At 66.0% G+C, this 26378-nt stretch overlaps 3 protein-coding genes across 4 annotated transcripts; 1 reads left to right on the forward strand and 2 right to left on the reverse strand.

Moving 5' to 3' along the window:
• Window positions 1–843: 843 nt before the first annotated feature.
• On the forward strand, window positions 844–6701 carry DNAJB2 (DnaJ heat shock protein family (Hsp40) member B2). Of its 2 annotated transcripts, XM_074145929.1 has the most exons (10): window positions 844–906; window positions 1874–1963; window positions 2980–3089; window positions 3524–3577; window positions 3731–3847; window positions 4033–4122; window positions 4216–4321; window positions 4450–4520; window positions 4805–5026; window positions 6018–6701. In XM_074145929.1, the coding sequence occupies exons 2-10, from the start codon at window positions 1899–1901 to the stop codon at window positions 6026–6028; spliced, it is 846 nt and encodes a 281-aa protein (XP_074002030.1). In that variant the 5' UTR covers window positions 844–906; window positions 1874–1898; the 3' UTR covers window positions 6029–6701. The 2 variants fall into 2 exon arrangements, with proteins under 2 accessions (XP_074002030.1, XP_074002031.1); XM_074145930.1 differs by lacking the exons at window positions 844–906; window positions 6018–6701 and having other exon boundaries at window positions 1890–1963; window positions 4805–5202.
• On the reverse strand, window positions 6632–18428 carry PTPRN (protein tyrosine phosphatase receptor type N). The gene is made up of 24 exons (XM_074145928.1): window positions 18326–18428; window positions 16632–16682; window positions 16343–16456; window positions 16025–16130; window positions 15693–15891; window positions 15210–15534; window positions 14887–15003; window positions 14703–14770; window positions 14335–14559; window positions 14189–14253; window positions 13617–13703; window positions 13387–13466; window positions 13085–13149; window positions 10471–10683; window positions 10134–10343; window positions 9896–10043; window positions 9706–9779; window positions 9329–9406; window positions 9085–9204; window positions 8824–8990; window positions 7710–7763; window positions 7528–7592; window positions 7359–7432; window positions 6632–7259 (listed from the first exon to the last, which is right to left on the reverse strand). The coding sequence occupies exons 1-24, from the start codon at window positions 18426–18428 to the stop codon at window positions 7188–7190; spliced, it is 2880 nt and encodes a 959-aa protein (XP_074002029.1). The 3' UTR covers window positions 6632–7187.
• A 736-nt stretch (window positions 18429–19164) lies between these two features.
• DNPEP (aspartyl aminopeptidase) lies at window positions 19165–24374 on the reverse strand. The gene is made up of 15 exons (XM_074145055.1): window positions 24342–24374; window positions 24126–24213; window positions 23941–24029; window positions 23744–23857; window positions 23280–23405; window positions 23004–23134; window positions 22545–22629; window positions 21974–22081; window positions 21670–21747; window positions 21291–21374; window positions 20849–21009; window positions 20666–20705; window positions 20180–20281; window positions 19670–19837; window positions 19165–19279 (listed from the first exon to the last, which is right to left on the reverse strand). The coding sequence occupies exons 1-15, from the start codon at window positions 24345–24347 to the stop codon at window positions 19229–19231; spliced, it is 1431 nt and encodes a 476-aa protein (XP_074001156.1). The 5' UTR covers window positions 24348–24374; the 3' UTR covers window positions 19165–19228.
• Window positions 24375–26378: the final 2004 nt, after the last annotated feature.

A 26378-nucleotide genomic window follows, 5' to 3' on the forward strand; every position in this document is an offset into this window, starting at 1 on the left:
GCAGCCCCTCCATGGGGGCTGCCCCGGGCAGGGGACATGCAGAGGCAAAGTCCGCACCAAAGCTGCCGGTGCGTGGCCATCCCCTGAGCCCCGGTGCCCCAGGCGCCTGGGCGCCCTGGTACCCGGCTGCCCCCTGGGTGATGGCGATGCTCTGCCCGGGGACACTGCGGTGCCAGGCAGCCGGGGCTCCCGGCAGGGACCTGGGCCCGCCAGCCTGGCAAGCTGCAGCCCTTCGTGTGTCCCCCCCCTCCGCCCAGCCTCCCCCGGCGGGACGGCCTGGGCAAAGCGCTGAGTCACCCCAGCTGTCCCCTCCCGCTGTCCCCTCCCGCTGGCCTTTCCGGTAGGGAGCGACCGGGCAGCTGACTCGGCAGGAGGCCAGGGGCAAGCCGGAGCCCGGGGGCTACCCCGGGGCGGGGGGTGGGCGGGTGGCCGTGCCCCTGTGTGCTCGCAGCTCTGGCTGCGCCGCTGGGGGCCAAGCGACCGAGATCGGTGCTTCCCCCGCCGCCCCGACGGCACCCCCGTTGCCGGTACTGCCCCCGGGCACACACAGCCCCGGAGAGCGGGGACAGCCAGAGCGGGGCTGCGGGGACGGGGACCGGGAAGGCGGCGGGGAAGGGGGACGGGGACGAGGGCTGGGGACGGGGACCGGGAAGGGAACCGAGCAGCGGCAAAGCCCCTCTCGGCGCTCAAGCGCGCGCCCCCTCCCCGCTATGACCTCACCCGCCTGCAAGTCGAGCGCGTGACGTCACGGGGAGGCCGCGCCGCGGTTGGCTGCAGCCGCCGCTCGTCGGCCCAGCGGGTCCCGCCTCCCTCCAGGCCCCGCGGCGGCCCGGGCGGGGGGGGGACGCGCGACACCGGCCGCGGGCGGCCCGGGGCGGGCGGGGAGGGCTCGGCTGCGGCACTCAGGTGGGCCACGGACTGGGGAGGCGGGGGGGAGGGCGTGAGGGGAGAGCGGGGGGGAACCGGGAGAGCGTGGCGCACCGGGGGGAGCGGCGCACGGGGGGAGCGGGGCCGGTCCGGTGCCGTCCCTTCCCGTGCTGTCGCCCCCGTCCCTCCCGGTGGCCTAAGATCGGCTGGTCGCAGCCCAGGGCTACACGGAGTGGGGGGGGTGGGGTGGAGGACGGAGGAGGGGGGGCACGGAAACTTCCAGCAGCCGCGCGGTGGCGGGCCGGGCAGCCCCGGGAACGCCGTGTTTACAGCCGGACCGGGGGGGGCGGTCCCCGGCGGCGCCGCCGCCCCGCCGCGCTCCCAGTGCCGTACTGGTGCCAGCGCCGCCCTCCCTGTCAGCTGATGGGCCCGGGCAGCGCGGGCGGGGGGCGAGTACCGGCGGGGGGGGTGGTGGTGGTGGTGTCGGTGTCGGCACCCCGGGGACGGGGGGTTGGGCTGGAGCGGCCGCATCCCTCTCCCATCCTCGATCCGGAGAGGGTCGGCCGGTTGAAGTGGCCCGGGGTGCCCGGGGACGGGGAGGGTCCCCGCTGAGCCCTTAATCCGCTCCAGCCGCTAAGCACCTTAGCGGGCTGCTCCCTCTCACCCCCCTCGGGGGGGGAACGGGAGGGGAGCTGGGGCAGCTGTGGGGAAGGAGCGGGGCAGACAGCAGGGCCACCAGCGACAGTCCCTGTCCCCTTGCTTGGGTAAGTTGGGGTGACACAGATGGGATGGTGGCGTGACAGTCTCCGGCTCGGGCTGTGCGTGCATCCAGGTGCAGGCAGGCTGCTGGGGTGTAGGGGGGTTGCTGCTGAGCTGCTCTTGGGGGGACCTGTAGGGTGACCGGGGAGCCTGGGGAGGGCAGAGCAGTCCACCCGTGCTCTCTCACACCCGGCACTTCCAGGCTGTGCCTGCAGACCCCCTGACATTGCCTTTCACCCCCCCGCAGTGACGCCACGGGACAGCCGCACGTCATGGTGGACTACTACGAAGCGCTGGGGGTGAGCCGCAATGCCACCGCCGAGGACATCAAGAAGGCGTAAGTGCGTGACAGGCGTGCCCCTGCCCAAGCCACCACCAGCACCCTCCACCCCCGGCGCCAACAAGGCGGGGGGCTCCCTGCGGGGGCCGGTGGGGACAGGGCCCAGCTCCAGAGGTGACAATCCAGCCTTTGTTTCCTTTGTGCAGATGCCAGAGCAGGGCTGGGCTTTGCTGCTGCACAAAGGCATCTCTTGGTGGGGTTTGGTCCCTTTGTCCCCACTCTCAGCCCGGGGCTGGGGATGGACGCGGGAGATTGGTCCCACTGGTCTTTGGAGGCGTCCCCTCTCTCTGCTGGAGGGTGTGGGGATGGCAGAGGGCTGGGGCGCGGGGGTTCTGCTGGTGTCAGGGTTAGGGGGACTGCAGGTCACGGGGTGAGGAGCAGCGTGTCCCCTGGCAGGGACATGGGCCACGTTGGGAGGTCCCATGCTGTGCCCCAGGCACTGCAGGGGTGTCTTGGGGCAGCAGAGCCTCCCACAGCTCCCACCTGGCACCCTGCTGAGGTCTTGCTGCTCTCCCTTGGGTAAGGCATCACCTGGAGGGAATAAGTGCAGACTGGTGGCTTGCCTGGGGGGGGCATGGGCAGGGGACAGAGGTCCCTGCTGGAGGAGCTTCCTAAGAGTGGGTGAGAGCAGCTGGGCAGCCTGGGTTAAGCCCAACTAGCTGCAGGTGGGAGGAAAGGGCTGTTTGTGCTCACCTGGCCCCAGCAGCCTCCAAGCGACCCCTGGTCAATGCATGCCAACAGTGGAGCCCGAGAAGGCTCCGGAACAAACCTGTGAGCATCATCTGTAGCACACAGGCTGCACCGCTGGGGTCATGCCGCAAATATTTGCTTGGGAGGCAGAACTAGCCCAGGAAGCTCCCGTTTGATGCCTGAGGCTGTAGGGTACTGGGTGAAGCGGCCTTGGGGTGCCCCTGCCCACGGGGTCAGAGATACGTGCTCAGAAGCGGGTTGCTGGCCCAGGAGCCCCCGCCGCCCAAGGACTGCTGCATGCCCATCGCTGCCCATCTGTGCAGGTACAGGAAGGCCGCGCTGAAATGGCACCCGGATAAAAACCCAGACAACAAGGAGTACGCCGAGCAGAGGTTCAAGGAGATCGCCGAGGCGTATGAAGTGCTGTCGGACAGTAAGAGGCCACCGTGCTGTCTCGTGTCAGCCCCCCCCCCACACCCCTTGGGGCTGCTCACCCTGGGGTGTTCTGCTGCTGGGCTCACCCAGGTGGCATTCCTGGTTGTCCCCAGGAGGTAGTGGGTCTCTCCAGCTTTACCACCCAGCTTGTGGGGCTTGGTTACCTCCCCATGCATCCCCTGAAACGGCTTTTGGGAGAGATGCTGGGGTGCTGGCCTCCAGAGTGAGGTCTCCCCAGTGGGGCTGAGGCTTGCACATCTTCGCCTGGTGACCTGATTTGGGTTTGGGATCGGTGCCGTTGCAGTGGGGGCTTGTGCCACCCCCCTCCTCTTGCTCCCTGCTGTTCTGCACCTCCCTTGGCCAGGGGAAGTGTCGGTGCTCCCGTCCCATGCCTGGCAGCCAGCTTCCCCACAGCCCCCTCTCTTCTTGCAGAGCAGAAACGTGATGTCTACGACCGTTACGGCAAGGATGGACTCATGGGGGCAGGTGAGTGGGCATTAGTGCCCATGGCGGGGTTAGTGCTCTGCATACGGCCCCATCTGAAGACGTGGTGTGGGTTTGCGTCCCCCAGGGCTCCCCACCCTTCGGGGGGTTCCCACCCCGGGCTCTGCTTAACTCCGACACTCTTCCCTCCTGCAGGACCGGGGGGTTCCAGGGCCGATGCTGGGGCGCCTGAATTCACCTTCACCTTCCGCAGTGCTCACGACGTCTTCCGGGAGTTCTTTGGCGGGCGAGACCCCTTCGCCGACTTCTTTGGTGCGTGCATGGCAGCGGGGGGGCTGGGGGCCAGCTCTTGGGCACCTCTCTGGCCCTGGGGCAGCTGCTGGACTTGGGGACAGAGCGCATGGCTGTCCCCAGTGGGGAGTCCCCATGGCAGTGCCCTGCTTCTGGCTTGCCAAGCCACAGGGGCAATGCTGATGGGGGGTGGCTCTGCCTTCCAGATGAGATGCTGCCCTTCTCTGAGTTGCGAGGACCTGGTCCACGGCACCACAGGGGAGGCCACTTCTTTTCCCCCTTCCCAGGATCCTCAGGTAGGGAGACACCGCATGCCCCTGTGCAGGGTCTGTCCCCTGCCTTCCTCGTGTCCCCCATCCTGGCACCGACCGTGTCGCTTCCTTCTCCAGATTTCTTCGCTTCGTCCTTCAGCTCCGGCGCCGACGCAGGGCTGGGCTTCCGCTCCGTCTCCACCTCCACCACCTTCGTTAACGGCAAGCGCATCACCACCAAGCGGTGAGGGCAGTGCTGGCCCACCTCACCCCCAGGGACCCCCCTCATGGGCGGGTCTCGGACCCTGCAGCTTGCCACTGCGATGCTCTGCTGCCTGGCCCTTGACCACCCATCTGTTTGTCTGTCTGCAGGATTATCGAGAATGGGCGGGAGCGGGTGGAAGTGGAGGAGGACGGGGAGCTGAAGTCAATCCACATTGATGGTGAGATGTAGCACTGCAAACGGACTTGCTGGGGACTGGCAGTGCCACCTTCCGGCTCCCTTTCCCTTCAGGGACCCTTCTTCTTCTCTGGGGACCCCTCTCCTCCTTTGGGGTGGCCGGGGGATGCTGCACCCGGGCTTGGTTTTGGGCTGAGCTCTGGTCAGCCCTGGTTTGGGGCTCTGCCGTGGGGGATTGGTGGGGTGGGCAAGAGTTGTTGGGGCCCCGTGCCAGCTCTGGGGAGCTGGAGTGGACATGACTCCCCTCCCCTGCCCATGTCCCTGCAGGTGTTCCCGACGACATGGCGCTGGGGCTGGAGCTGAGCCGGCGGGAGCAGCAAGCCTTCCCCAGCCCACGGCGCCCCTCGCCCCCGCCAACCACCCCGCACCGGCCCCCGAGCTCCTCACCCGTCTGCCTCTACACGGACAGCGAGGACGAGGATGAGGACTTGCAGCTGGCCATGGCCTACAGTCTCTCCGAGATGGAGGCCGCGGGGCACCACCAAGCAGGTGGGCATGGCCCCAGTGCCCCGCCGGCACCGGGGGGCAGCCCCAGCACCCCGTCCTCTACCCGCAGAGCCCGCAGTCCCCGGGGGAGCTCGGAGCCGCTGGGGGCCAGCAGCCCTGTCACAGTGGGGCATGAACCTGCCCCCAAATCAAAGCAGTGGCACTGCCCCCTTCTCTGAGCTTGGGGCTGGGGTTGTGCCCGCCCTGATGTGGGGCAGGGAGAGAAAAGGGGGGCTAGGGGCTCGCTGCCTGGGGCCCCTGCCTCCCTAGTCAAGGGAGGGGGTCTCTCCTGCCCTACCTCCTTGCTGCTGCTCAGGTGGGTGGGTGGCTGGTGGCACCCCGAGGTGGGGGTTGCTGCCAGAGTTGGGGTTTGTGGCTGGAAAAGGGGTCCTCGGTGGGGTCCCGGGAAGAGGGGCAGCTTCCCACCCTGGCTCCTGGAAGCGTGGGGAGCTTGCGGGCAGGCGTGACCCAGCTCTGCCTGCTCCGCTCTCCCTGCCTGCCCAGCAGACGGGCAGGGGCTCCAGCCGGTGCCCCCCCGGCTGCTGCCTGCCCCTGCCTGGGCTGGGGAATGCTGGGTCGGGCTCTCCCTCCTTGCAAGGAGGGGTGCGCGCGTGGGCTCTGCTCGGTGCCTTGTGTCTGTCTCTCCCCTCTGGATGCTGTCGCTCCTGCCTGTACCCCCTCCTCCTCCTCTGTCCTTCCCTATCGCAGACCCTGCCTGGTCACCCCCTTCCCCATGCCTTGTACACTCTGCAGGGCACTGTCACCCCCACCCCCGACCCCGCCTTGGCCTGCGGACACTGTCCCTCCCTGCTTCCCGCAGCAGTAGTGACTCTCAGTGATGCTCACAGGCATTCCCACCTTCGCTATTGCCTGTGGTCCTGCCTTGGCTCTCCTCCTCCTGGGACCTTCCTCCCTCCCTTCCTGCCTCTCCAGCCCTGGGCCGAGGAGGGATTCATGGGTGCTGTTGTGTCCCCCCCTCCGCTTGTCTCCCCAGGTGTGTTCTGAGGCCACTGCGCCCGGGGACCACGCACGCCCGCTCGCCCACGGAGGCTCTCCCAGCCAGGACTCCGCTTTGTCCCTGCACGGCCACCCCCTGCCACCCCCTTCCCCCAGCACCCTCTGGCTCCGTGGGACGTGGTTGGGGTGGGGTGGGCACAACAGGGCTTACAGCCAAGCAATACCTGGGGTGGGGTGAGATGCCCCAGGCACCACGAGGTGGTGGGAAGGGTGGTGATGGAGGGGGGTTGCTGTAGATTAGGCTGCTGGGGGGTGCTGGTGGCAGGCAGCGAGGGGCAGCATGGCTGGGCTCAGCCAGTGGGGCCAGGCTCTGTCCCCCCGCCTCCTCGCTGCAGTCCCCCCTCCCTGACCCCTTTCTGCCGACAGCCATCAATAAACCTGTTTGCAGTAGCTGCTGCCTGCAGAGTGTCTCTGGGCTGGGGGGCTACAGGGTGCCCCCCATCTTTGCCTGCAGGCAGCAGAGGGGATCTAGGCCCAGCTGCACTCAGTGGTCTGGCGGTTGTGGGGTGCAGGCTGTGCTCCTGCAGGGATGGAGGGGGGGTGGTCCCTATGCTCCCCCTGTACACACACAGGCAGAGGCCAGACGTGGCTGCAGCTGCACGAACGTGACACGAGAACTTTATTCACATCAAGATACAAAATTATATTTCTCTAGAAATTTCTCTTCTGCTCGAGTGACGAGGCGGGGAGCACACAGAGGGGACCTGGTGGCTAGGCCAGCCCCCCCTGCACCCAGTGCTCCCCCTCTGTGGGGCACCCATGCCTGCTCCTGCCCCCTACTCTGGTACAGAGAAGGAGGGGACTGATGCAGGACAGAGAGGTGGGGTGCAAGAGAGCAGCTGGGGGGTCCCCACAGGCAACTCCCAGCACCATCACCTCATCCCCCTCTTCTGCAGGGGATGGGGGACACAAGCCCAGTACCCTCTGCAGTGGCTGCAGGTGCGGTGGGTCTCTGTGCCCTGCACTCAGAGGGGCTGAGGCATTTATCCCTGGGGAGAGGGGGGCAGGGGGAGCTGGAGAGGGGGAAAAAACAGAGCCAGCAGCACAGACAGCGTTTTACAGGGAGAGCAGCCCCACAGGCAGGGCAAGGAGAGCGCAAGAAGCTGGGGGTGGATGTGGGGAGATGAGAGGGGAGGGCTCCTCGCCATCACTGCGGCAGTGCCTTCAGGATGGCATTCACTTCCTCGGCCACAGCTGTCAGCGCGAACTCAAACTGGTCCTGGGGGAGCAGAGAAGGGGGCCATAAGGGTCCCTGCCAGCCTGGCCTTGGGGACTGTGTGCGCTTAGGGAGGGAGGGGATCCCCAGTTTGGGGGTTACCTTGGTCTGCACCATGCCGGGCCGCTGGTCTCGGATGTGCTCCAGTGTAGCAGCTATGTCTATCTCCTTCACCCCTGGGGCAGAGGGGGAGAAAGGTGCTAGGGAGGAGGGGGGAAACGGGCTAGACCCACCACCCTGCAGCCCCTGCCCAGTGCTGGCCCATGCCTACCTTTGGCCATTCGGTTCAGGACCATGTCGACGAGGATGTATGTCCCGGTCCTGCCTGCACCGTCACTGCAAGATACCCATGCTTGCACCAGGGACTGGGGCTGGTCCTGGACAGCAGGTCCCAGCCTTGCACAGCCTACACCCCCCCAGCCTGTTCCCCCCCACCTCCAGCCCCAGCAATACCTGCAGTGCACGATAATAGGGCAGGAGCGACCCCGGTAGCACTTGTTCACTTTCCTGCAAGGACACAGAGGGACAAGGTCAGTGCCCTGCCTTACTGGGGACAAGGCTGCGCTGGGTGCCCCTTACTGTTCCGAGCTGGGGGGGGGGAGGGCAACGAGCACCCCAAGATGTGGCCCTGGGGGTCCAGCACATGGCTTCCCAGTGGTGCTAGGTAAGGGACAGGGACCACGGGTGGAAAGAGGCCGGGAGAGGAGCCTGGTTCCCTGGGTCCCCAGCCTAAGGAGGGGAGCAGCGGCAGGACCCCCGAGGGAGCAGGTCTGGTCCGGTGGGGGGCGAAGCTGGGGGCCAGGTTGCCGGCGGGGCTCCCGGCATGCTCCATGCAGCAGGCACGGCTGCCAACGATCACTTTTGTGACTATGCAACTGGAGCCAGATTACTAGCTGCAAATCACAAAAATGACGCCGGCAGCTGCGAGAGAGAGACAGAGACAGACAGAGAGACAGAGAGAGCATGAGCGGGACGGAGAGGAGGGCGACGTGCCTAAGCAGGGTCCCTGGCCCCACACGGCCTGGGGACAGGGACCAGCCAGCCCCTGGCAGGAGCCCACCACCACGCAGGGACCCCCCAAAGCCCAGCAGGTACTGCCTGCAAACCTCCTGGGAGCAGTCCTGGCCACCCCAGCCCCCTCCCCAGGCTATCTGGGGACCCACTGCTGGCTGTAGGGCATGGAGAGCAATGGGCCACCACTCTTCAAGGCTGGCTGCAGGGTTTCTTCTTGCCCCCATGGCTGGGGAGGGTGCCAGGTAATGCCATCCCCCATCCCAGCTCCTCAGAAAAGCACTTTCCCACCCTCCCCACAAAGGCTGGAAGGCCCTGGCAACCTCAGCTGGAGGCTTCTTGCCCATCAAGTTCTGCCCAGCCTCATCCCAAGCTGGCCAGAGCCTGGTTCTTCTGCTCCTCCCCATGCACAGCAGCCCCACCTTCCCCCCCAGCCAGTCCATGCCACAGCCTTGACCCTCATCACACCAGCACCAATGTCCTCGCCCATCAGTCCCCTGTGGCTGAGGCCGATGCTGGCTCCCAGGGGTTGGCACGGCACTGGGTGGGCACTCACCTGCGGAAGTCCAGGAGGGGCCGAGTGGTGGCCGGGATGCCCTCAGCCGGCCAGCTGAGGAAGTGGAACTGTGTCAGGGTGCGGGTCTCCTGCGACTGCACGTTCTTCAGGTAGAAGCTGCGCACCAGGAAATCCTCACACCAAATGTGCTCCGACACCAGGTTCACCTGCCCGAGAGAGGCAGCTGGTGGGCAAGAGGTACCCCCCCATGGTACAGGGGCTAGAGGATGCTCCTTGCCCTGGGCTACCAGCCACACTTGCCTCGTAGATGTGGTAGAGAGAGGAGCCTTCATCCGGCCAGTAGCGGTCACACTGCTTGACGCTGTCCTCGGCCAGTGGGCTCAGCATGACGATGACAGTGCAGCCATGCTCCCACACCATCTGCGGGCAAGGCGTGGTGGGTGTCACTGCTGGGTGACAGCCCAGGCCAGAGGGTGCTGTGCCCCATCTGCTGAGCAGCATCCAATGGGACCCTGACACGCTGGCACAGCCGGGTGACGCTCACCTGCCAGAAGTCAGCGATGGTGTGGGACAGTGGCCCCTGTGTGGCGATGTACGCTGGCATCCGTGGGTCGTGCTCGATCTGGAGGGGGAAAGGGGGTGTCAGACTGTGTGGTCTCAGGCCAGGGGTCAGTGACACCGAGAGGAGCCAGGGGATACTCCAGGGGTGATGGGAGGGCTGGGGAGGGGACTTTGGGTGCCACAGCCAGGAGGGACATGGATTTTAACCACGTCTGAGCAATGGGGGCAAGCACATTGCTCACATCTGTAGCCCACAGGGATGTGAGCTCAGTCTGGCTCCATCTCAGAGTAGGAGCCTCGCCTGGGCTGAGCCCATCATGGAGCAGGGTGGCAGGGCAGGAGCCCCCGGTGATCACTCACGATCGGACTGGCATTGATGAAGTCACTGCGGGATGGGTTGCTCTCGGCTTTCAGCTTGATCCGCACGTGGTCATCTGGGGAAAGGGAGACCAGGGGAGATGGTGAGCACCCAGGGAAGCTGGGGGCAAAGCTGTGCTGCAGCCTGCCTTGGCCCCAAGCATCCCCATGCCCCAGGGGCTGGGATGCTCACAGGGCACGTAGTCAGGGTTGCGGTTCTTCTTCAGGTTGGCTTCGCTCTGGGCAACAGAGCAGACGCTGGGCTCAGCTTGGTAGGCGCAGAGAGCCTGCCACTCCTTGGCCAGCCGGTCCCGGTTGCGGAGGTGGTCCTCCATGTAGGCCTGGGGCAGAGAGGTGAGGGTCAGCCTGGTGGCTGTGGGGATACATGGGGGGCTGGGGAGGGGGCCTACTACTCCGCCAGGCTAGCTCACCAGGATCATGTGTCCAGTGGAGATGTCCATGTTGGACTGGACGGGCTCCTCGCACCAGGAGGGTGTGCTGCTGTGGGAGCTGGGACTGGGCTGTGGGGCGTCGCTGAACTGAGACGAGACGCTGCTGACTCGTGAGGTCTCCGCCGGCGCCGCCGGTGCCTCAGAGCGGCCGAAGAGCGACTTGGCAGCCATGTGCTGGCGGCACAGCTCCTGGGGGAGCCCAGCAAGAGCACTGTGCCATGGCAGTAGCACTGCCAGGGGCAGCCCCGAGTGCCCCGAGTGATGCTGATGTGGTGGTGCCACATCCCCTGGGATCCTGTGTCCCACGGGGCCCTACCTGGTACTCAAAGGTGGTGTCGGCAGCACCCTCAGGGCCCAGAGCAGCCAGGCGCTCCTTCTCTCGCTGCTTGGCATGGCGCCGGAGGCAGAAGGCTGCGGCAGCCGCGATAGCAATGCCCGCCACGCAGGCCAGCGTGATGAAGGTCAGCAGCACCGAGTGGAAGCCGTCCCCAAAGCGGGATGGGCGTGAGTAGGCAGCAGCCTCATTTCTCTGGGGGCAAAGCCAAGCAAATGTTAGCAGTGGGCATCTGCATGGGGCTGGGGGGGCACAGAGACCCCATTCCGCACCACATTTGGGGTTGTTGGGGGCTAAAGCAGAGCAAGGAAACTCAGGGCTGGGCTGATTCTCTCAGCACCCTCAGCTGGGGCAGAGCTGGTGTCACTGGGGTGACTGGACATCCCACCTGCATGTAACATGGGATGTTGCTCACACTGGTGTCCCTGGGGCTATGGGGGGGGGGGGGGGGGGGGGGCAGCGACCTGCTGGCCCCCTGCTCCCAGCACCCAAAGCTGCTCGCTGGGGCACCCCTAGCCCAGGCTGTCCCCCTCCAGGGCTGGCAGTAGCCCCTCAGAGCCCAAGTTCAATGAGCTCCTGCCAGGTCAACATGGGGCAGATTCAGCCCAAGGGGTTAGTGGCAAAGATTGGGCCACTGCAACAATTGCTGCTCCCAGGAAACTTCCCCAAATGGGGCTGTGTCCCCCCTGCAGCCACTGCTCCACAGCAGGACTCAAGGGGATGTGCCAGCACTGCCAGAAGGCTGGTTCCATCTCCCAGCTGTGGTGGCTGGGGGACAGATCCTCCCCATTGCTATCCTCAGCCAGGACACAGAGCAGCCCCTACCACCTTGAAGGCAGTTGCCTCCAGGGCTCCTTCCCTGTGGCTGCAGGGGGACAGCCCAATCCGTGCCAGTCCCATGCTGGGACAGGATGGTACTGAGCCCTTGCTGGATGAGATACACACACCCCCCTCCTCCCCAAGTTAGAGACCCCGAAGGGCCTTGTCCCAGAGCCGCTGGTGGTCAGGATGTTGCCTACCGCCAGCCAGGTCCTGGGGCAGCACAGGGATGCTGGGGCAGCACGGCCACCAAATACCCTGTGCCCAATGAGGCATCAGAGCCCAGCATTACCTCATTGCTACAGCCTCCCATTGGCCGCGAGCCTGATGAGGTTACCGAGGGAACACTGCGTCATCATCACCTACATCATCATCATTGCCTGGGGATGCCCCCACCCCAGGGATCCCCGCTGCAGCCTGCCCCCCAGCCTCACCAGCCCCAGCACCTGGGGACCAGTCTGACCACTGCCGGGGCTTGGCCAGCCCAGCCCAGCAGCCAGGAGTACCCACCAGGGCCAGCACCTCCCCGGGACACCCAAGGAGGAGCAGCCCTGCAGCCCCTGGAGGTGCCAGAAGGTCTGGAGAGACCAGCAGGGCTGGGGGGACAGAAGGGACCCATTTCCCCAAGGGCTGCCCTGGGTCCTGCTGTCCCCCTGCCTCTCTACATCCCTCCTTCCGCAAATCTTCACCGGTCCCACTGAGTTCAGAGCCCAGGGAGGGGAATGAAGGAAAAGTACAAGCTGATCTGGACTGGGGAGAAGAGGACTTGCAAAGCTGCCTCAGCGTCCTCTGAGCTCCCACTCCGTCATCTCTGCCATCTCTCCCAGCTCCTGACACTTGCCACATCAAAAGGCATTGCCATAGTGACGCTCCACATGTTGCTGATGGAGACAGGTTGCCACGGTGGCCAGGCCACCCCTTTCTTCATGGACTCCTCCTCTTCCAAGGTCCCCCTTTCCTTCCTCCCTGCCCACAGCTATGGCCACAGGGCAGGAAGGTGGGAAACAGGGACCCTGGGCTGGGGATGTGCTGCACCACTTCCCCTCCCCTGGCTGCAAACACAGGAGGCCAGGCTCAGTCCCCTATCTCCAGAGCCTGCTCCCCTTCCCAGGAGACTGTTCCTGGAGGTCCCCAGAGGAGCATGGGGAGGGAGTGCCCCTCTCCAAGCAGATGGCTCCTGCTCTATCCCTGCCTCCAGCTGCTTTGCCATTCTCTGGGGGCACGATGGCATTTTGCCTGCCTAGCTGTGGTCTCTAGGGTGCTCTGGGCACAGCCCGGCGCTGGGGTGCCCAGGCCACAGCTAAGATGGGGTACACAGGCTGGAAGGAGGCGAGGGTGAGGATGAGCCCTGGGGGGGTACAGCCTGCAGCCCCCCAGTCTTGGATGGAGGGGGAAAAGCCTCCGGGAGAGCTTACCAAACTGCCTTCAAACCCTGTGGAGCTTTTGTTTTGGAAAGAGCCAAGCGCCCTGGGGGTGCAGGTGGCTGGGCAGCATCATGATGCTGGGTGAAAGGGGGGGGGCTGTCACTGGAGCAGTCCTGCTCTGGCCTGTCCCAGATAAACCAAGTCTGTCTCCAAAACAGCAGCCCAAACACTGCCCAGAGCCCCCTGCTTCCCAGCTGCCCCACAGACCCACAGGGACACTTTGCTCATGAAGACCCCTGTGCCCCAGGGTTGGGGCATGGTGCGTTTCCCAGCTTGTGCCCGGTGGCAGCACCCCCACCACCCTGACCCCGGCCACCCCAGCCCCGAGGGACGAGGGACTGCCTTGCTCCTACCTCTCCCACTCCTGTTTGCACGATCTTCAAGTCCAGCTCTGCCTCCAGCTCTGCCTTCACTTGCTCTGTGGATGGAGAGGAAATGGTCAGGGGGTGATTCCCCACCACCCAAGAGACTCCCCCAGAGACAGAGCCAAGGAATACCCCTGACAGCTGTCCACCCCACGCCAGCTCCCCAGTTCAGCCAAGGGCACTGGGATGTGTGATCGGAGCCCCCTCTTCACAGTCCCTGGGAAGGGGCACCCCACAACTCAAGGGGAAGAAGAGAGGAGCAAAACCAGGGGGACCCCTACCCAACTCACCAGCTTGGTTGGCCACGTCCGCCAGCGAGAGGTTCTGGGGATTCTGCCGGATGCGGAAGGTGAGCGCGGGGCCCACGACACTGCCAGGAAGGGGGACACAACGTGAGACCAGGGAGCACATACCCCCTCCCCATCCCCACCACAGCCTGGTCCCTCCCAGCCCCCCACCCGGGGTGGCTGTGCATGGCTGGGGCTGTGACAGCAGCAACCCACAGCCCCACTGCCCTCACCTGATATTGATGAAGCTGGCCGTGGAGAGGTGGAGATGCTTGGCAAGAAGCTCCAGCAGCCGCACACCAGCGGCCAGCCCCAGGGGCCTGTGGGGACAGTGGCAGGGTGAGGAGTGGGCAGCAGTGACAAGGAGTGGGCAAGTGGGGGCAAGCCCATGCTCCCCGTGGCTGGGGAAAGGGGACAGGCAGGCTCAAGGAGTCCCATGCGTGCAGGGAGGGCTGTGCTGGCTGCAGGGGTGTCAGGGTGGGCAGGAGGTAAGAGCACGGGGATGTATGGTGATGGGGGTGAGATGACACCCCCACCTTACACACAAGCGTTTGTGCACACACACTTGGTTGAGCCCATCCCAGCAGTGAGCTGTGGCCTTGGTGTGGGCTGAAAGAGGAAGGCTTTGGGGTGGGACAAGGGCTGCGGGTGGAGAGGGGATGGGGGAGCTGAGCCCACTGGAGACCTGACCCCACCAGAGACCCAAGCAGGCTCAGCCAAGCCCATGGAGCCGTGACAGCCAGCAAGGGGGTATACAGCCCCTCCACACACACCCCCCCCTCCTTGCCCGACACACGGCTCTCACTTCTGGTCCGTGACGATGTAGCCGTACTCATCTGGAGGCCTCGTGCCCCGCTGTGCCCCGCCATCCTTCGCCTCCGTGTAGCTCTTCTTCTCCACTGTGAGTTGCTTCCCAGGGCCAAGTGTGTCTCCACCGTGTCCCCGCTGTGCCCCGCCATCCTTCGCCTCCGTGTAGCTCTTCTTCTCCACTGTGAGTTGCTTCCCAGGGCCAAGTGTGTCTCCACCGTGTCCCCGCTGTGGCTCGGCCCGGGGGGCTGGCGAGGATGCTCCCCTTGGCCCATCCCCTGGGGAGCTGCTGGGTGGGATTTTGGGGAGCGGCGCTGTAGAGGAAGGGGGCACTGGCTCCTCTCCATGCTGCATGTCCCCCTCTGTCACCTGAAGGGAGGGAAAGGGAGGAGCTGGGACCCCTGAGGAGATTCTTGGGGGGTTGCCCCCCCACCACACACACATCCCACCTGTGGTGTGGCACCTCCTCCAGCACCACCCTGCTGCAAACCCACCCGTTTTGCTGTGGGCACTTCGGGGCCAGCACCACCCTGCTGCAAACCCACCCGTTTTGCTGTGGGCACTTCGGGGCCAGCAACACCTGCAAAGGAGGGAAACAGGCCCTGTGGTACCCAACCCAAGAGGCAACACCCCCTACCCCGAAACAGGGTGTGCTGGCACCTGCCGCTGCCAGTCCTGTCCCTGTGCCCTGCTCACCAGAGCTCTGGAGCAGCTGGAGGAGGGTGGAGAGGCTGCTCAGCTGCTGGGGGCTCAGCTCCGGCAGCCCCAGGCCATAGCTGGCCAGGAGGGAGGCCAATCTCTTCAGGGCAGCATCTACAAGAGGACGCAATATCAGGTTGGATGCTCTGCATCCACATGGGAACCACGGGCCGGGGATGTAGCAGCCAGGGAAGGTGGGTTTGGGGGGATACGTTGCCCACAGGCACGAAGCCAAAGAGGAGGGAGAGTCTCGGCCACAAGGAATGTGACTGGGGACAGGATGGGGATGAGGGATGGTACCTGGCTAGAGGACATGGTACCTGTCTGTGTAGGGTGCGGCTGGGTGGCTAGGGACACTGGCTGCTCCCTCTCTTCCATGTCCCTGTAGTCACCAGGGAGCCGCAAGCTGTGCTGGAGCCTGGTGCCAGCAGGGTCTGGGCGACTGGCTTTCTCTCTGGGCAGGGAGAGCATGGCCAAGTCCTGGAAGAGATGCCCCCCGTCCGTTCCTGGCTGCCCACCATAGGAGGGCACAGGGGCAGCCCCAAAAAGGGCCTGGGCAGGGACCCGGCCCAGCAGTGAGGTGGTCTCAGGGCTCTGCCTGGCTGAGCTGCTGGGGAGCTGGTGAGGACCGTCCTGGTAGCCAAACTGCAACCAAAACACAGAGCCGTCATGGTCAAACCCCACAGGGGCCCTGTCACCCCATGGGCACCCCAGCAACCAGCAGAAGGAGAGTGCTGGAGTGCAGCAGCTCCCTGCCCATCTCTACCTTTCCATCTAGAAGGGAGCTCACCCCCATGGCTTACCTTGTGGTAGGAGTAGGGGTTGAGCAGAGACTCCTCATAGCCCAGCTGGGGCTGGGGGGACAGCAGGAGTTGCTCCAGGTACCGTTGCACCAGGGGGGAGGGCAGCAGTGGTGGGGGCTGCCCCAGATGCTGAGCCGCGGGCAGGCCGGGGTCTGCGGGGAGCGGAGCTCGCCGGGGGGAGCTGCGGAGGGGCAGGAACCTCGGAGGCAAACAGTGCTGGGGTGACTCACCTGGGTATGGGGGAGGTCCCCCCCAAAACCCCATTCTGGGGGGCAAAGCCCTCACTGCCCTGCTCGGCTCTGCTCACAGGCTGGTGGCTGGTGCTGCCCTACCTGTCCCTGGCCACCGGCTCCAGCGAGGGCGGCGGGCGGAGGCGGGGGATGCGCTCCATCTCCTGCGAGATCACATACTGGGTGATGCCATCCTGCCACGAGAGCCCTGCCATGGAAGGGGGCTGTGAGTCATAGAGGAGGCCTGGGGACCATGAGGTGGGCACACGGGAGGCCACCCTGGTGCCCTGACCCTTTATGCCATGACGTGGGCCAGCAGGACCCCAGACAGCCTGAGTGCCACTAGGCAATACCACCTGATACCCCCTCCTCATTGGGCTGCATTGACACCTCCCTCCTCCACCATGCTCCCCCCTTCACCTTGTGCCATGAGATGCCGTAGAACATCCTGCAGGCGCTGGAGCACGGGAGAGGTGACCTGGAAGTGGGGTCTGTCCTGCACGGAGCCCACCTGGCACTGCCCAAACAGCCCATCTGCAAGAGAGGAGGAGGCAGTGGGGCTGGAGGCATGAATGCCTGGTGGTGAGGGTCTCCAGGCACAGCCCCATCCCCCCCGCACCCCTGTAAGTTCCCCTGTAAGGTAGCCCTGCATTCTCTGTGTCCCCTCGGGAAGGAATATGGTGTCCCTGCAGCCCCGCTAACCACTTACCCTGCACACACACCTCCTGGGGGGAGCACAGCCTCCGGTCAAACAGGCAGCCTGGGACAGACAGACAGAGGCCAGTCAGCACAGCACCCAAAGGGGGCTCCCACGGGGTTTTCTTATCACCAGCTGCTCGGGGACTCCCACTCTCCAGGAAAGTGCCACGGGGGTGCAATATTGTGAAGGTGGGAGAGGGGTAGAGCCTGGTATCCCAGGGCAGAGCCTCGGTGCCAGCTTTCCCCTTGCCTCAAAGCCAAGATGGGGGCTGTGTACTGAGCCTGCCCCTGGATTTGCGCAGCAGGGGGAGGCCTGGAGCTTTTTGGGGTGCTGGCTGTCAGAAAGGGAAGGCTGAGGGGACAGAGAACTGCAAGACCCTGTCTGTTGCCCACCCACATGTGGCACTACGAGGTGCAGACGCAGCCCTGTATCCTGTGACACCCACTCTCCCTGTGAGGGGGGACCCCAAAGCACGCATGCAGCAGGGGAGTGGGGATGTCTCTCCACCCCCTTCGGGGGGCAGCACTTGGGCAGGGGGTGGCTTCCCCCTTCCTCTCCCCCCCTCCCGTCTCGGTCCAAGACCGTCAGCAGCGAGACGGCAGCAGGCGATGACTCAGCCCCGGATGGCGAGGAAGGAACGAGAAAACAACCGGGGGGAGGGGAGGGAGGGGCCCGCCGAGCCCGCCGCGGGAGAAGGGGGCAAGTGGGAACGGGGGTCCCCGAAACCCGGGTACCCACGGGTCCGCTCCCCGCGGGGCGGGGGCCAACATAGATGAGGGGCACGGGACCCCGCTGCCGCGGGGCGAGCCCCGGGGGCGGTGGGAGCGGAGCGGCGGGGGGGGCCGGGCCGGGGCGGTGGGAGCGGAGCGGCGGGGGGGGCCGGGCCGGGGCGGCGGGAGCGGGCGGGCGCTGTCCGCGGTGCTGAAGCGGCGCAGCCGCCTCCCGCTGGGACGCTCCGCTCCGCCAGGAGGGGCGGCGGCCCCGGCCCCGGGAGGCTCCCCTGGGCAGGACGGGGCTCGGCCGCCGCCTCTCCAGTAGCGTCCCCGCCTGCTGCCGGACCCGTCCCGGCTCTCCTGGGCCCGCCGGAGGACGAGGGACGCAGCGGCCCCAGGTACCCGGTAGTGAGTCAGCGGCCACCGGGGCCGTGCCGTGCGGGGTGGCAGCAGCACCCAGGTCCCCGAAAACCCCAGGCAGGGGCCGCAGGGACTGAGCTGGAGGAGACCAGGTGCACTGGCCCGCCCTCGCGTCCCGGGCTGGGCCGCGCTTACCGGCGGAGGACGGCTAAAGGGCGCTGGGGTCCCGGAGGGAGCCGCCACTCAGGGCCACTGTCCCGGGCTCCCCGTCCCCACGGCAGCCCCTGGCACTGACTTTGCCCCAGGCGGAGGTCTCTGAGCGAGCACCGCGTCGCTCTCGTCCCGTCCCACCGGTCCCGGGGGCGGCAGCAACTCTCCAGCCGGCGGGGTGCCCCGGAGGCAGCCCCAAAAGAGAGGCGGCCCCGGTACCAGTGACGCACCCACCGTGCCGGTACCGGGCTGCCCTCTCCCGCTCCCCACCGGGGGCCAGGCGTGGATGCTGTCACAGCGCGCAGCGGCGACAACACCGGCCGCGGAGCCCCCTGCCCTGCCCCACCGCTCCGCTCCGCTCCGCTCCCCTCCCCTCCCCAGTCCCCAGGGCGCCGCCCTGCCTGGGGCCCCCGCTCTCACCGTGCGCGGCGGTGGCGGTAGCAGAGGCGCCGCCGTCCCGCAGCAGCCCGCGGCCGGCCAGGAGGAGGAGGCAGAGGAGCGCCCGGAGGAGCCGCCGCCCCATGCTCCGCTCACGGCCGCACCATGGCGCACCCGCCGGCCGCGCCCCCGCCGCCGCCGCCAACCCGCGCCCCGCCGCGCCGCCTGCCCCGCCCACCGCCGCCTCCCCGCCAATGGCGCCCGGGCCCCTGCCGCTGCACCACGCCCCACCTGCGCAGCGGCCAATCAGAGACGCGGGTTTCTTTCCCCCACCCCCCCCAACTACGTCGGGCACACGCCCCCGGGGGGCGACGGCCGAGCGCCGCGCCAATCGCAGCCTCCCTGGAGGCTAGCCACGCCCCCCGGGGGTGTGCCACCGCGCCGGCAGTGCCTCCGCCAATCACCGCCTGCCCCTTCCCAGCCCTGCGGCCCCACTGGCTCCGGAGTGGGCCACGCCCCTGAGATGAGCCCAATGAGCGGCGAGCGCCGGGCCACACCCTCACAGCCCCGCCCAGGGCAGGGCGGGAGGGGAGCGAGCGGGGACCGTCCCCACCCCCAGCAGGACCCGGCGGCCGCCCTGGGGCTGGCTGGACCCAGCAGCATGTCCCCGGCCCTGGCAGGGCAGGCTCAGCCTCCCCCTTGCTCCTCTGGGGACAGGGACATCCTCCCCCAGCTCTGCCTGGCAGGGAGGACAGAGCCACGTGGCCCCAGTACCCTCCACCCAAGGCAGCAGGGAGGGGGCAGGTCCTGGCTCCAGGGGAGGGCCCAGGTCCATCCATCCATCCATCCCTCCCCTCCCCCACGCTCATGGACCACTCGCTGGTGAGGCAGAGATGCTTTAATGGCCCCAGGGCTGTGCCCATGGCCGCCCCCTCCCCACCACGCTCAGTCGACCACCAGGCTGCTGCTGACGGCTGGCAGGAGCTCGAAGAAGCCCTGGAAGGAGACAGGCTGTCAGGGTGGGCTGGGTGACACAGGGCGGGAGGGGGGGACACACAACACACGGACAGGCAGCAGCTCCCCATGGCGTCACGGCAGGCAGCTACTCTCGCAGAGAGCAGGACCGCGTCGCTATAGTAACCCATCACTGACTCAAGGCTGACGCCGGTTGCTATAGGAACCATTTGGGGATGGCAGTCGCCAGGGAAGGCTGGGATGCGAGGGGGCAGCTCCGGAAGCAGCCGGTAACTGCACTGCTCTGGAGAGAGATGGGGAGGCCGGGGGGGATGGCCGGGCCCAGCCCCAGGGCGGGGGCTGGATGGGGACATGGGGGTGCAGAGCAGCAGGGAGGGGGCTTTGGCGTGGGGCAGGGGACACAGGGCTCACCTTGAAGAGGGTGATGCTCTGGAACACCCCTGAGGTGCAGCACATCTCCCGGATGGAGTGCATGGCCAGCTGCGGGCAGCCGATGTCCAGCACGCGCAGCCCCAGGCGGGAGGCCAGGATGGGGCCGATGGTGGTGCCACACGGCGTGTCATTGCGCACCATGAACTCCTGCACAGGGACAGGGCCTCAGCACCTCCCCACGCTGCCCCCCAGGCCTGAAGGGAGGCAACCTGGGGAAGCAGCACTGTCGGGGGACGACGGGGAAGCAGCACTGTCCCCGAACCAGGATGCAAAACGCCCCGGAAATGGGATGTGCTCAGGCCAGACCCTCCCCTCCTGCTTCCCGAGGCAGCCCCAGAGCTGGAGCCCCGGAGCAGCAGCCAGCGCAGACCTCAAAGAGGCTGGACATGATAACTGAGGGGTGGGGGGTCTGGCATGGGCCCCCTCTCCTGAACACAGCTGCGGCCCAGGCTCCTGACATTCATGGAGGGCTTGCCCAGCTCTGCTCACCTGCAGAGGGACACCCACGCGGGTGGCGATGTCCCGGATGACTGCCTCGGTGACAGCCGTGGAGGCGTAGCGCTGGTTGCTGTTCACTTTGATGACGGGGCCCTGCACGAGGGAAGGCACCCCAGGCACGCCATTGGCACCGGGGACAGTCAGTGGTTCTGGAAACACCCGTGCCCAGGCAACGCTGTCCCACCCCAACCCACCAGCCCATTCTCCCCTCCCTGTGTGTCCCCGTGATCTGTGGGGACGGGGACAGCCCTGCCATGGGGACAGCCCCACAGCTCAGAGCAGGGAAGGGCTCCAGGGCCAAGGTCCCACACCAGACGTGTGGCACAGCCAAATTGCACTGTGGGACAAACGTCTCCCAGTTGAGTGCCGTTGAGTCGCACCCCAGGAGGGTGCTCCAGGGAGTGACCAGGTGTTTCACAGCACTGCAGGACAGACAGACAATGCCCATCCCAGCCCAAAGCAGAGGGCTGCCCTCACCTTGTGGAAGGTCGGACGATGATTTTCCTCATGTTTGTCCCTGCAAAAGAGAAGCTGGAGTTTCATGCTGCAGCGCCCCCCGCTCCCTGCCACAAGAAGGACTGTCCTGTCTGTGCTCCCTGGGGAATGACAGGGATGTATCCCCCGAGCCAGCGGGGCTGCGGCACTGCTCAGACTACTCACACGTAGTTAGGGTGCACAGCGTGGGCCATATCGGCGCTGATCATGTAGGACTTGGCCACGGCCTCCTCGAAGGCTGTCAAGTTTTGTGGCGATGCCGAGATCCGGCGCAGCACCAGCTCCGTCAGCAAGGACTCTGCGCCTTGTGCACTCTCTGATCCTACCTGCCAGGGACCACCATCAGCGCGACCCACGTGACGCAATCCCTCGGCGCCCCAGGGCCCAGCTGAGAGACAGGGGGCTGCCCAAAGCCAGCAGAGTAGCTTCCAACCACACCAGTGCTTCCCACCCCTTGCCTGGACGCTGCTCCACAGCAGGGGGAGCAAATCCCACCTTGCCCCGATGGGGCCTGGTATCTATCTCCTGTTAGGTACAGCTGGGGGAGAGCAAAGAACATGGAGCCCCCCCGTGTGCCAGTCACCCCACAGCTGTCCCCCTCCCTCACCTCCTCGTTGTCGTAGAGTGCGATGAGACGAACGTTGGGCTCCTGGGAGAGGGAGGAGGGCGCCGCACATGAGTCAATTAAGGCCTGCAGGGTTAGAGGAGAAAGGACACCAGCTTGAGTGCGACCCCATCGCAGGTAACCAGCAGGAATTTCCCCAGGAGAGCCCAAAGCACTGAGGAAGGGAGCTGTAGGCACACACATTGCCAGGAAGAGGAGTCACCCCTGGGAGCTGCTGGGAACCCCACACACCCAGCCCCCATCCAACCCCAGATCCTCCAACAAGTCAGACCCATCCCAGAGGAACCCAGCGCTGCTGAGCCGGGCTGGGGCTCACAGGGGCTATGCTGTGACCCCAGGCTCCTTTCCCCCTCCTGCTCACCTGCAGGGCACAGTAGCAGCTGTGCAGGTTGTCCAGACGTGGAGAGAAGATGAACTCATCGAAGGCACCTCCCAGCGTCTGCAGGTAGAGAGCCAGGGCACAGGCTTTGGGTCATCAAGAAGTACCTAACACTGGGTGCCCATCCCAGTTCCCTCAAATCTGCTCCTCAGGAGCTGCCTTCTCTCATTCCACTCAGCTCTGAGCCCTGGCACGCCCCAGGCAAAGGAAAGGTGCCGGGTAGAACTTGTGCGCTGCCAGCCCCCAGGCTGTGTGCAGGCAGAGGGAGGCTCCTGCCCTGACTCACCGCTGGCTGCGTATCCGCCAGGCATAATTCCAGCTCCACAATCTGCTCCGGTTTCACCCCCAGCTGGGGGCATAGGAGGGAAAGCAAGACAGGACTGTGCCGCTCCGCCTGGGAAGAAAGCAAGAGCTGTAGGCAGAGCAGGCAGGGGAAACTCCCTGCTCCCCCTGGCAGAGCCGACCCACACCCCACTCACATTGGCACCGTCATTCCCGCTAACATGTCCCATGTTCAAGCCCCCACCTCACACAGGACAGCAGGGCCACTCGCAGGGCACAGTGAGGGGCTATCTGCCCCTTGTGCAGTCCCCCCTCCCTGCTCTGCATCTGTGGGGAGACTGACAGCTTTACAGGGGCTTCACCCCCTTCTATACGATGTCTGCAGGCCAGGGCGGGAACAGAGAGATGGCTGAGCAGATGTGTCGTACACACAGCTCTGGGGCAGGGTGGAAGGTTACCAGCAGTCCAGGGGGAGAAGGGAAACCTGCTGGCAGGTCCCTGAGGACTGGAAATCAAAGGTGACAAGTGTGAGGATCCTAGCAAGTGCCCCTGCTAGTCCCTGCCATGCAGCTCACCTGGGCTGCAGCATTGCAAGGTGTGGCCTCCATGAGCACCTCCTTTTCCAGCTCCTCCTGCACAGCAGTGGCCAGAATGGGAACCCTGTGGGGAGATGGTGCTGTTAGCTCCCGGGGCTTTGCTCACCTCTCCTACTTGGTGTCACACACAACCCACCCTTCCTGGGGTGCCCGCCTTGCTCCTCCAGGGAGCGACTACCATGCCGAATGGAGCAAGGACACACAACATTTCAAGCACAGATCTATTGTGCCACCTCAGAACACCCCAGTGTCCTTTCCCAAGTCCCAAGCTTGGAAGCAGCTCCTGGGAGGACTCTGTGGGGCTATGAAAAGCCATTGCAGACCTCCCCACTGCGCTGAGGGGCTGCCAAAGGGAGAGAGCTGAGGCTGGGCACCGCTCCAGGTGGGTCCCAGCCCTCCTGAGGGCTGTCCAGGGGTCAGGGCCGAGCCAGGCCTTACAGGTGGTGCTCAGTGTTGGGCCCGAAGCTCTCATTGATGCTGCGCTGCAGATGGATGGCCAGGTGTGGAATGCGGAGGATGGGCCGCTCCACATGCACCAGGCGCTGCTCCAGGCGCCCCGTGGCCGGGTCCTGAAACACAAGGAGGATTCCTGGGGCCAGGCCTGCGGGGCTGAGAGGTTGCAGTAGGTCCCACTCTGGGGTCACAGACTGAGTCACAGACTCAGCACTGGGGGCACACAGCTAGCCCGCCCTGCCTGTCCCAAATCAGGCTCACCTTTATGATCACCCTCCCGGCCACGGTGAGGTCACGGTCAAACCAGGTGTTCCAGATGCCCCCTCCATAGGTCTCCACGCCAACCTGCACCATGCCCACCTGCCCCCGCACAGAGCGACGCTTCACCTGGGTGAGAGCAAAGGTGTCACTGCAGAGCCCCAGGGACCCAGTAACTGGCAGGGACTGGGCAGAGCACGCCCAGCCCAGTCCCATCGCTGACCCTGCCAGCCCAGGGCACTGGGAGGTGCTTTGTGGGATAGGGGACACAGAGGGGACAACAGCAGGCACAGCAATGCAGGGGGTCAGCACGGGCTGCTCTGGGTGGCAGCGGTCAGTATGGGTGGTGGTCTGGGAGGTGGAGGGACAGAGGAACGGTGCTGTGGGGCACAGGGGGAGTGAGGATAGGCTTCCTGGAGCTTGTGGAGCAAAGCTGGAGGGGAAGGCACCCGGCTGGGCATCCCTACCCTGAGGCAGGGGCTGTCGGTGTGGGCCCCCAGCAGGCTGAACCCATTCCCGGGCTTGAACTGGCCGCCGACGGCAAAGGCGATGAGGGTGGAGTAGTTCCTGGTGATGAAGTACTGGGAGCAGAGAGGGGCAGGGGTGAGGGTCGGCCGGGCCGAACCCCAGCCCCCGCCACCTCCCTGCCGCCGCCGGGGCCCACCTTCTGCGCCGGCCGGAGCTCCCAGTGCTCCGTCTCCTTCAGCTCCTGGAAGCCAGCCTGCAGCAGCCGGCTGCGGCACTCGGCCACCACTGCGGGGAGGGGACAAAAGAGCCGTCAGGGGTGGGGGGCCGCACGGAGCGGAGGGGAAGGGAAGAGGAAGAGGAAGGGGCCGGGCGGTTCCTCACCGTGGTAGGGCGAAGGGCTCCGGTTCACGAACTTCACCAGCTCCTGCGCCGCCGCCTGCGCGGCCTGCTTCGAGCCCTGCGCCGCCGCCTGCGGGCACCGCCGTCACCGCACAGCACCCGCCACCTGCCCCCCCATCCCGCGCCGGGACCCGCCCGCAGGACAACCAACCCCCACCGCTCTTCCCCCGGCCAGCCCCGCGTCCACCCGCCCGGTACCTGCATGGCCGCCGCCGTGCCGTGCCGGGACCCGCCGCCGCGCCCAGCCCGCCCCCTGCTGGCACGGAGGAACGCGCCCGGGGTGCGCACCCCGCGCCCCACAATATATAGCCTGCGCCCGGCAGTACGCACCCCACAATCCACACCCTGGACTTTGCACCCCGCAGTCCACGCCCCGCACCCTGCAGATCCACACCCCGCAACGCGTACCCTGCCCGCGCACCGCCTTGCACCCCGTATCCCGAGCCCTGCACCCCACGCCACGCACCCCTGCACCCCACGCCTCGCACGCTGCAAACCTAACACCCTGCAACCCCCGCAGCACGCACCTCGCACCCTCCGTGCCAAACCCCGCACCCCACGGCGTGGAATCCACACCCATGCACCCTGCCCCCCACAATACACACCCCACATTCTGAAAATCCACACCATGTACCCTGCGCCCTGTACCATGCACCTCGCACCCTGCACCCCGCAGCCTGCACCTCGTAGTCCACATCCCACCCCCTGTCCCCTGCAAAACCACACCCTGCACCCCAAACCCAGCACCCTGCACCCTGCAAAACCACACTCTGAACCCCGTACCCAGCACAATGCACCCTGCAAATCCACACCCCGCACCCTACACCCTGCATCCCGCACCAGGTACCCTACACCATGCACCCTGCATCCCAAACCATGCACCTCACGCCATGGAATCCACACCCTGCACCCCACAATCCACACTCTGCACCCCACAGTTTACTCTCTGCACCCCACAGTCCACACCCTGCACCCCACACCCTGCACCCCGCACCCTGCAAATCCACACCCTGCACCCCACACCCCGCAAATCCACACCCTGCACCCTGCAAATCCACACCCTGCACCCCTCACCATGCACCTCACGCCCTGCATCCCAAACCATGCACTCCACACCGTGCACCCCATACCCCGCACCCTACAATCCACACCTTGCACCCCGCACCCTACACCCTGCAAATCCATACCCTGCGCCCCACACCCTATACCCCGCACCGTGTACACTACACCATGCACTTCACACCCTGCATCCCAAAACATACACTCACACCCCACACCCTGCACCCCACAAATCCACACTCTGCACCCCGCACCCAGCACCTTGGTCCGGGGCCAGGCAAACTGGTGGGTGGGTGGAAGCTGGGCACAGCTAGGAGGGGCTGGGGGGGGAGCCAGGGGCAGGGATGGGCTCCCCAGGGATGGTCACCCAGTGCTGCCCTGGGGTGCCCCAGCTCTGGGCGCTGGGTGAGTAGGGGCACCCCCTAAACAGGGCTTGGCCTGCAGCTGCCCAGGGGTGCAAGTGCTCAGGGGAACACATGTGCTCCCAAGGGCTGGGTGTTTTTGGGGTGAGTCACTGGTGTAAGCCAAGCTGCAGCCTCCCCCCCACCATTGCTGGTCCCCTGCCTTGGCGCTGCCCAGCCTTCACAGAAAACAAGGCACAAGCCCTTGCTGCCGTGTTGGGGACATACGTCCCTGAGTGGCAGTGCTGCACAGGAGTGCTGGGAGTTGGCATGGTGGGGGGCAGACCCCAGCTGCTTGCCAGCCCCAGTGGGGGAACAGCTTGGGCACATCTAGGGGACGGGACCCTTGGGCCTGGCACAGACTGGGGTGGCTCCTGCCCTTGGCTGGGTCCTCTGAATGGGTTGGGTGGGACAGTGGGGTTTTGGGTTTCCATCAGCGCTCATGCATCATTTCCCAGCAGGATCCTGTTTTCCCGACGATGGACGTGTGGTCTTAGGAGGGACGTGGCAGTCTGTGAGCAGCGCATGGGACACAGGTGCTTGGTGCCAGCTGGATTCCCAGCTCCTGAGTCACCAGTGTGGCACCCTGTTAGCCAGAGACTCCATCCGTGTCCTGGGGACTGGAAACTGTCGGTCCTACTGCCCCTGACCCCGGGACCTGCCGTGCTGGGAGCTCACGACAGCTCTGGATTTATGCTCCCAGCCCCCAGCACCTGCCTCTCCAACCCCCTCAAAAGGGGATGAGCCCCCCCACCGCCTGGCACCCCGTAAGTAG

Source organism: Numenius arquata, chromosome 3 (assembly GCF_964106895.1).
Source record: "Numenius arquata chromosome 3, bNumArq3.hap1.1, whole genome shotgun sequence".
Classification (NCBI taxonomy): Eukaryota; Metazoa; Chordata; class Aves; order Charadriiformes; family Scolopacidae; genus Numenius; species Numenius arquata.